This window comes from Nelumbo lutea, chromosome 1 (genome assembly GCF_056320005.1).
Source record: "Nelumbo lutea isolate HS-2025 chromosome 1, American lotus-T2T, whole genome shotgun sequence".
Taxonomy (NCBI): domain Eukaryota; kingdom Viridiplantae; phylum Streptophyta; class Magnoliopsida; order Proteales; family Nelumbonaceae; genus Nelumbo; species Nelumbo lutea.
Window position 1 is genome coordinate 1,009,267 of NC_142684.1, and position 10,115 is coordinate 1,019,381.

The window sequence follows — 10,115 nt, forward strand, 5'->3', positions numbered from 1 at the left end:
AACACCCCATTACCCATTTTGTCTCCTATGATCACATTTCCCACTCATTACAAAGCAAAATTAGTAGCTAAAGGGTACACACAAGTATACGGGATTGACTATGATGAGACTTTTGCTCCAGTAGCTAAGATGAACTCAATTAGGGTTCTCCTGTCCTTAGCTGCTAATTTTGACTGGGAATTGCATCAACTGAACATAAAGAATGCTTTTTTGAATGGTGACTTAGAAGAGGAAGTATACATGGTTCAACCCCGTGGATTCTGTGCCAAGGGAAGTGAAAATAAGGTGTGCAAGCTGCGAAAGTCTCTTTATGGCTTAAAACAGTCTCCTAGAGCCTGGTTCAGTAAGTTTCACATGGCGGTTCAACAGATGGGCTTCAAACAGTGTCAGTCTGATCATACACTCTTTGTGGAGAGATGTCAAGAACAGGTTGTTGTATTGATAATGTATGTGGATGATATCATCATTACAGGAAATTGGAGCTCAGAGATACAAAAATTGAAATAATTCCTTGCATCTAAATTTGAAGTGAAAGATCTAGGTCCCCTGAAGTATTTCCTTGGGATTGAAGTTGCCCGCTCAGAAAATGGTATCTTTATCTCTCAAAAGAAATACACCCTTGATCTATTACAGGATACAGGCAAATTAGGTGCAAGGCCAGCAGATACTCCCATGGATGTTGACCACAAGTTAGGTGACTGTGTTGGTGAACTTCTGAAAGATGTGAAACAGTTCCAAAGGTTAGTGGAAAAACTGATTTATTTGTCCATGACCCATCCAGACATTGCCTATTCCGTTGGGGTCCTAAGCCAGTTCATGCACTCTCCTAAGAAACCACACATGAAAGCAGCAGAGAGAGTTCTTAGATACTTGAAGAAATATCCCGGAACAGGTCTACTATTCAGTAAACACAATCACCTAAGGATGGAAGTCTTTACAGATGCTGATTGGGCAGGAACTATAGATGACAGAAAGTCCACAAGTGGGTATTGCACACTTGTGGGAGGAAATCTAGTGATCTGGAAGAGCAAGAAACAAAGTGTGGTAGTGAGGTCAAGCGCTGAAGCTGAATATAGAGCTATGGCACATGGGGTGGCTGAAGTCCTTTGGCTAAAGAATCTTCTAGGGGAGCTTGGAGTTGTTATTCATAGTCCTATGTCTCTTTACTATGACAACAAGGCTGCAATAAACATCGCCAGCAACCCTATCCTACATGAGAGGACCAAGCACATTGAGGTGGACAAACACTTCATAAGGGAAAAATTGGAAAAAAGGGAAATTTGCATCCCTTATGTCAACTCCAAGGAACAATTTGCTGATGTCCTCACAAAGGGGCTTCTATACTCGCGGCAAAATGAGTTATGTGACAAGCTGGGCATGATAGACATATTCAGCCCAACTTGAGGGGGAGTATTGTAAGGCTTATTTAATTGTTACTATATAGTTATTGTTAGTAGGCTGACTTCTTAAGATATTGTCAGTTAGGTACTTGTCTTTTTTTTCTTATTAGTTTGGTTCTAGGGTGTGCTGTTAGGGGCATACTTGTAATTTCTATTCTCTCTATTAAGTTAATATAAATAGAGAACTGGCGGCAGCCAGGAGTACCTTTTCTTCCTTCTCAATCGTATCTCCCTCTTCTTCTCTTCCTCTCTCTCTCTCTCGTCTCCCAATCTCCATGAAAGATTATAGTAATCAAATTCCTATGATTGTTCAAAATTTCATGAATCTTATTAACCAGCTACCATTGGTGTTCCTACTCATTTCTAGAGAGGTGTTGTCGAGATTGTTATGAATCTTATTAACCAGCTACCATTGGTGCTAAACCTTTAGTCCCCTAACCAGCTTCTTCTTTCAGATAGCTCACCTTCAATTTACCTCTTAGGGTCTTCACATGGTCTGCTTTGTTCATGATATGATTCCTTCAAGACATAAGCATGATCATGTATTAAATGTGTTTTCCTTGGTTACACGCCTGTTCAGAAAAGGCTATAGATGTTTTGACCCTCAATCTGGTCGGAGGTATGTTTCTAAGGATGTTACCTTCCTTGAGCCCTCATCCTTTTTTCAATTATCTCGTCTGCCTCTTCAAGGGGAGATTGCTAATGAAGATCAAACTCCATTCTGCTTTCCTGTTCATGTTTTTCTGTCTACTAATTCTTCTTCTTCCTCTCATCCTTGTAGTGAGGGTATTCCTCCCCTCCTCCTCCACCTCCTATATATCAAACTCAACCCTAGCAGCAACTCTTCATCACGCACAGTAAGAGGGTGGCTCCTGAAGCTAGATGCCCACTACAATCTAGTCCCCTAGACTCAGGTAATCATGAACCTCCTAGTACCTTCATTAGAGATAAATTAAAACTGAAATACAAAAGGCAACCCTTATTAGAAAAGGTTGATCCAATAAACATCAAACATTACAGCCCTACCCAATAAAGTCTCTCCCTTATAGTCCCTTGTTTTGCTAGGGCGTCAGCAAAATCATTTGTTGATCTCCTTACCCACTTGAAACAAACACCCACAACCCATCTCCCTTGTTATGCTAAGTATTTCCCTTATCATCTATCTATACTACCAAATTCCCAACTGCCTTAATTGCATCTACCCAATTACCAATTTGGAGTCCCCCTCTATCTCAATCTGTTGTAGCCCTAATTGCTTGGCCAGTTTTACACCTTGATGTAGTGCCAAGATTTCCACTCTTAAGGAATCTCCAACTCCTATTGGACCTGAATACAATTGATGACCCTGATCTTGATCTTCCTATTGCCCTTCAAAAGGGAAAGAGAACATGTATCAAGTATCGCATTACTAATTAGATGATGCATGATGCCCTCTTATTATGCCTATATATCTACCATCTCCTTTCTATTCCTCATAGTGTTACAGAAGTAGTGCAGTCTCCTCACTAAAAGGAAGCTATGAACCGAGGTGGTGTCAAGTATTCATGGCTGCTCAGAAAATGGTTGGGATGCCAAGATATCTCGTCGAGCTACGCTCACAACACCTTGGAAGGCTATACATGGTATTCTCCCTCACATCCTCAGGTTTATCAAGTATGATGCTTGCTCCAGTGATTCTAGTCAGTTCTAGGAGGATGTTTGGGTGGGTAATCAACCCCTCAAAGATCAGTTCCCTTTGCTTTACTCTCTCTCCCTTTACAAAAAATGAGCTAATTGTGAAGTATCTTACGAACCCATTTATTCCCTTGTCTTTAAACTGGAACTTTGGATTTCATAGGGGATTAAGGGATGGTGAGTTGACTTGTATCACTGAGCCGCTTCATTTACTTTTATTAGTTTATTTGGACCCTACAACTTCTGATCAAAGAGTTTGGACTCCTCTTCCAAAAGGTACCTTTACTTGTGCTTCTTTTCAAAAATCCCTTAATTCCAACCCTAGTCCCAATGTGTTCCCTATTAAAGAAGTTTGGGTGAGACCTATTCCTCCAAAAATTGTTGTGTTCTACTGGGAAGTTTACTATGAGAAAATCAATACTTTGGAAACCTTGGAGAAAAGGAGACCTTTTCTTTGTCTTTCCCCAAATTAGTGTTCCTTGTATAAGGCCTAGAATGAGGACTATTTCCATTTGCTATAGCTTTATGAAGTTGGAGCCTTAGTTTATTTGGAGGTAGGTGGTCTCTGCCATCTGTGTGACACACAAGAAGAGGTAAGTTCATGTGGAAATGTATCAGGGCATCTACTTTATGGACTCTCTGGGAGGAAAAGAATGCAAGAGTCTTCTTAGAGAAGGAAATAAGCTTGGATGAAGTGAAGGAGTATATTTTAACAAGAGCAATCCACTGGCTGAAAACCTTGGCTATATTTGTTGGTTTCTCTTTTGATGACCTATGGAGGAATTGGTCAGTAATAGCTAATACTTCTACTAAGAAGAATAGAAGGTGTCATCAAGATAAATTTTGATGGGAGCAGCCAAGGCACCCTAGGCCTTAGGGTATACAGGTGTTCTAAAGAATAAGGATAGCAACATTATTTCCTTATTCCCAGGACCGGTGGGAGTGGAAACTCTACAAGGGCAGAAATACTAATTGTACAAGGGATCCAGATTGCCAACTAGCTTAGGATGGAACATCTTCTAATTGAAGGGGATTCTCAAGTGGTAAACTGGTAACAAGGTGGCTTCTAAACCTAGATGATGCCATTTGAGGCTACAAAGACCTCCTAAAAAAAAAGTAAATTGGTTAACTAGTAATATGAGAGTTGAGGTTAAATGGGTAAGCAAGTCGACTAATACTATGGCTAATTCTTTGGCCAAACAAGGGGTTTCCAAGGAAGATCTTTTTTGTGCTACCTTGTACCTTGTTCTAGTAAATTGGAAAGTTGTACTTAATTAGCTTGGAGAGGTTGCATTGCATGCCTCTCCTTGGGGATCTTGTACTATCTTTGCTAATTATTAAATTTCATTCAATTATTAAAAAAAAAAACAAGGGATGAAAGCCTTGATAAAGAACCAAACTTTGGAGATTGTGCCTCATCCCAAGGATAAGGCCCATGTTGGGTGTAAGTGGGTGTACACTATTAAGCACAAAGTTGATGGTTCAATTGAAAGGTATAAGGCTTGCCTTGTGGCCAAAGGATATACCAAAACCTATGGCATTAACTATCTAGAAACCTCTGCTCCAATTGCTAAGATGTATTCTACTCATGTGATTATGTCGCTTGTTGCCACTTTTCTTCACCTTTATATCAAATGGATGTGAAGAATGCCTCTGCAAGAAGTGTATATCGACTTACCTCCTAAAATAACCTTCCCTAACAGTGAAGGGAAAGTTTGTCGTCTAAAGAAATCTTTGTATGGACTCAAGCAATCTCCTAGAGCTTGATTTGACATATTTAGAAATTTTGTTTTGAAGATTGGGTTCTCTCAATCTTAAGCTGATCACACCTTGTTCATAAGGAAGTTTGATGGTCAGTTAACTATATTGATAGTATATGTTGATGACATTGTTGTGACTAGGGATGACATCTTAGGTATCTCTTAGTTGAAGTCCTTTCTTGCTTCAGAAATTGAGATTAAGGATCTTGGTGAACTTAAATACTTTCTTGGAATTGAAGTTGCAAGATCCAATAAGGGAATCTTCCTCTCTCAAAGAAAGTACGTTCTTGATTTGCTCTATGAAGTTGGGGAAATTGGGATGCAAGCCTACAGAAACCCCAATTAATCCCATTCACAAGTTGAGTACTATTGAAGGAGATGTTCTTCATTAATGAAATTTTCCAGAGTTATTGATCAAAAAAAGGAGATGTTCTTCTAGACAGAGGGGGTCTTTCAGAGAGTGGTTGGTCGCCTTCTCTATCTCTGCTTAACTAAACCCAATATATCATATGTAATCGGGTGGTCAGCCAATATATGCATGAGCCAAAACCTTTCACATGCAAATTGTTAATAGAATCCTAGCTTATTTGAAGGGATGTCCTAGTAAAGGAGTGTTTTACTTCAATCATGGGCATATAAAGGTTGAGGCCGACATAGATGCAGACTGAGCAGGTTTTGTTGATGATAGAAGATCTACATCTGGTTAATATGCCTTAGTTGGAGGCAATGTGGTTTCATTTTCATGATGAAGCAAGAAACAATCAATTGTTGCTCGATCTAGTGTTGAAGCAGAATATAGGGCAATGGCCTATGGAGTGCCAGAACTACTCTGGTTGAAGACCTTATTGACTGAGATAGGGATCCAAGCTAATACTCCAATGAAACTATTGTAACAATCAAGCAACCATAAACATTGCCCACAATCCTATGCAACATGACCGTACAAAACATATCAAAAGTGGATAGACATTTTATCAAAGAAATGATAACTAGTGAAGAGATTTGCCTACCCTTTGTATGGTCAGAAAACCAACTCGCTAATTGTCTCCCTAAAGGCCTTTATCATCTAAAGTTTGCCAAGAACCTAGACAAGCTGGGCATGATTGACATATATGCTTAGCTTGATAGGGAGTGTTAAGATTGTTTGGGGGCCAAGGGTATTTTTGTTAATTTTTCCCTTTTGCATTTGGGTGCCCATATGAGGGCTTACTTGTAATTTCTCTCAAAAATATAAAATCTCAAGTTTGAGAGGGTGAACTGAATAGTAACTCTCTCTTCTCCATTCATAACTCCCTTTCTCCTCCTCTTCTTCTTCTTCTTCTTGTTTTTTTCTCAATAAAACCCTAGATAGTTTCTCAACACAACTGATATATGATAGACTGCACTAGCTAAACAGGGGTGTGGAGACATGGAACTAAGAATTGGATGGGTTAAAAGAGATGTTGATTCCTCTTCCTCTCCTTCTGAGCTAAATTGGAAATTGGGCCTTGTTAGGAATCTTAGAGAGTCTAAAATTCCCCTTTGCTTCCAGTTTGCTCTCTAAATTGAATTCAATGGTTCTTTGGGTCAGGGGTGAGGACAGTAGGGCCTGGAACCTTGATTCTTCTGGGACTTTCACTTGTAAATCCTTCTTTTACTCCCTTGTAGCTTCTTCACCTTCTTCTTCCTCCTCTTTCCCTATTAAAGAAATTTGGTGTTCTCCCATCCCTCCTAGAGTTAGTGCTTTCTATTGGGAAGTGTATAATGGTTGCATTAATACTTGTAATAAGCTTCAAGTGAAGAGGCCAAATTGGTGTTTGTCCCCCAACTAGTGCAGTTTGTGTAAGCTTAATGGTGAAACTACAATTGATCTTATAATCTTCTGTCTTTTTGTTGGCTTTATTTGAGAGTGGTTTGCCTCACCTTTTGGTTGCAAGTGGCTCTCTCCTGTTAACTTGGAAGGGATGTTCAACCCTTCTATTTGTAGGTGGTCTACTAAAAAGGGTAAGCTGATGTGGAAATGCACAAGGGCAGCAGTTATTTGGTCAGTTTGGGAGGAAAGAACTTCTAGAATCTTTGGGGGAAAGGAGAGGAACAGGGAAGCACTGATCAAAGTCATAACTCTAATAGTGGTTCATTAGGTCAAGACTCTCAACTTGTTTTCAGACTTTAAGATTGATGATTTTTTTAGGGCTTGGGGAGCTATAGAAGCCTCTTCTTCTAGAAGACAGATTGCAATGGGTGGACTGGTCTCCCCTGCCTCATAGTTGGTTGAAACTGGATTTTGATGGGAGTACTGTGGGTAATTCAGGCCCCACTGGAATTGGAGGAGCTATCAGGGATGATGAAGGCAATATATGTGCCTTCTTCTCGGGCCTAGCTGGGCAAAATGATGTGGCATCAACGTAACTCCTAGCAGCTGTCTATGAGCTTGAGAAAGCCAAGGAATTGGGCTTAGAGAGGCTAATTATTGAAGGTGATTCCAAAATAGCTGTGGATTGGTTAAAGAAAGGGGAAGGAGTTTCGTGGCACCTAAGGAATGATTTTAGGAGGTTCAAAAGGCTCTCCAGGGATATGTTGATTCAAATTAATTGGACTGGAAGATCGGCCAACAGTTTGGTGGATAGTTTAGCTAAACAAGGGGTACATAGGCATTCTATGTTTTGGATTCAATTGTAATTTTGGGGGTTTGGAGTCTTTGGACATTAGGTGTCTATTTGTAACCTTCACAACTTCTTAATGTGCCTCTTTAATCAGTTTAATGAAATCTTTTTTCTGAATATTGATAAAAAAAAAAAGAGATGCTAATTCTGTAGTTTGCCATGTGATTATGTCACCCCCTAGCTAAATAGGGGGTGGGGAGAGAATCTCCGTTTTGGGCACAATTGTAAGGGAGTTGGGTTTGGTAGGGGAGAGATAAGAGGTTTTATCTCTCATAGTCTTTGTTCTGTACCTCTATGTCCTGTACCTATTACTTATTGCCTTAATTAACGAAATCTTTGAGTTATTGATAAAAAAAAAGATACTATGCCTAGATGTAAGTGTTGAAATGTGTATCACATTCAAATATGACAATGTCTGAAATGGTTAGGTGAGATGTCAAAAAATAAAATTTCCATTATACATAGCTTACAAGACAATAGAACTTACCAGAAGGAGTGACCTTAGAGCAGCAGCAAAGGCATGATTAACCAGACCATTCTTGAATTGTGACCTCGACTCAACAAACTGACTGATCAACAAAAAGTTATCGCACAATGGAAATATCCGCTTTGCCAATTCCTGCAATGGTAAAGTCCTGGTAATCAGATCTTAACCAGACCATTCTTGAATTGTGACCTCAACTCAACAAACTGATTAATCAACAAAAAGTTATCGCACAATGGAAATATCCATTTTGCCAATTCCTGCAATGGTAAAGCCCTGGAAATATCAATGAGCATTAGAGATGCTGTTCTTGTAGGATTTCTAATTGGTTTTATGATTTTTCTTCTGGCACATAGTTTTGAAAGAGGGTGAGGGATCTTTTCCCTTCTTGGGCTGGGAATATTTGTAAGTTGAACTACAATAAAAGTTTAAACACTTTAACTTATACAGTTTTTCAAGAATCCAATTCCATCATCATCACCCTAGCTTTATCCCAACTATATGGGGTCAGCTACATGAATCATGTTTCACCATTCTGTTCTGTTTAATGCCATAACCATTGTTAAATTATCGGCTCTTAAATCATTTTTACTACTTCTACCCATGTCCTTATGGGTGTTGTTGATGGTCTTCTATGCAAATGACCAAACCATCTTAGTCTACTTTCTGTCATTTTATCACCTGTTGGAACTACTCCTAGATTCCTTATAATGACTTCATTTCTTATCCAATCAAAATGTATAAAAATAACCCATTGAATTAAAATCCCTACATTACTAATATTACTAGTTATATTCTCACCTGAAGTGCCAAATCCATAGATGGATCAACTTGGAAAATCATATTACCCTCTTTTCCGCGAATCCTTTTAATTGAAGTGTATCTTCCCTCAATTCCAACCAAGCCAGAGAGGAGATCGTCAATAACCAAGAGTTCCTGCTTAACAAGAATAAAGAAATCCCTTATTTCCGCAAAAATCCTCTTAAAATATTACATCCAGATTATTAAACAAGGTCAAAATTACTTGTCAAATCCAAACAGCAGAAAAAATAATAACCATAAGATCTCATTTTAACTTTCAGAATGAAGTCTGGATAGTTTCAGATAGAAGGAGGACTCATACAGAAGAAGAAAACTACATTAAATTATACTCTTTGACATTTTTATTCTCATCAGTCAGAAGATATACCTGAACAGAAGCATGATAATACCCAATTGGATTTTCCGAACACGGGCTGCTTGATTAAGTCACAGAAGAATTATTAAATAACAAGAAAAGAGTATCTCCTTTTAAGACAATAACAACTACAATAGATAGAAGCCATCGATTCTATACCTAAACGAATCGGAGGAAAATGCTTTAGTTCCTATCTGTTGAGAAGGAGCTTTTATTTCCTGGAAAAAAAAATGACCGAATAATCAGCATTTTATTGCAAAATAAAAACAAAAAGGAAACAAAATTGAGAGTTCATTGAGAATAAACCCTACGAAGAAGATCGTAAAAGAAAATGAGACCTGATGGAATCGACCGGTGAGAAACGGACGCTCCACATTCCATCGAGGAGTTGCAGGGCAGGAGGCGGCGTCCATGGAAACGCAACTTCACTAAGCGATTCGGATCAAGTAAACACTGGTTTCAAAAAGAGAGAGAGAGAGAGAGAGAGAGAGAGAGAGAGAGATTTTAGATTTAAGTGGCGGGTTTTCTTCATTTTATGATACGATTCACTGTGAACAGCAACGTTTTGATCGAAAGGGCAAACACGTGATCTAATTGTCTAACATAAATGCAATTTTTATGACTAAACTACCCTAAACAGAATGTTTGAAATTTCCATTTGTTTTATACTTTTATTTTATTTTTAGGGTAAAATATAAAAACTTCTCCTGAAGTTTCTGACAAACATTAAACCTACCTGTAGTTTTATTTTAGCAAATACCTCTCCTTTATTTTTGATAAAATTAACAAATACCTCCTTTCTATCGATAAGCAAGAAGAGATGAATTTTTTTCAAAATACTTATTTTACCCTTTCTCAAATACTGTTCATCTTCTTCCCCGTTCAAACACAGAAGCATAGCAACGGCAGCGGCACCCCCTCTCAGCCACTCCCTTCCTCCCTCTCTCCCTTCTCTCTCATTTTCTTCTTCTTCTTCTA

At 38.7% G+C, this 10,115-nt stretch overlaps 1 protein-coding gene across 1 annotated transcript in view; it reads right to left on the reverse strand.

The window, feature by feature from the left end:
- Positions 1 to 9,804, reverse strand: part of LOC148873155 (Spc97 / Spc98 family of spindle pole body (SBP) component) — a 33,924-nt gene extending 24,120 nt beyond the window's left edge. Inside the window, exons 1-5 of the mRNA XM_088963937.1 lie at positions 9,476 to 9,804; positions 9,297 to 9,355; positions 9,150 to 9,195; positions 8,762 to 8,896; positions 7,964 to 8,095 (exon numbers count right to left, since the gene is read on the reverse strand). Coding sequence (XP_088820063.1) covers positions 7,964 to 8,095; positions 8,762 to 8,896; positions 9,150 to 9,195; positions 9,297 to 9,355; positions 9,476 to 9,550 — 447 coding nt within the window. The 5' untranslated portion in view covers positions 9,551 to 9,804. The remainder of the gene's footprint in view (positions 1 to 7,963; positions 8,096 to 8,761; positions 8,897 to 9,149; positions 9,196 to 9,296; positions 9,356 to 9,475) is intronic.
- Between the last annotated feature and the right edge of the window lie 311 nt (positions 9,805 to 10,115).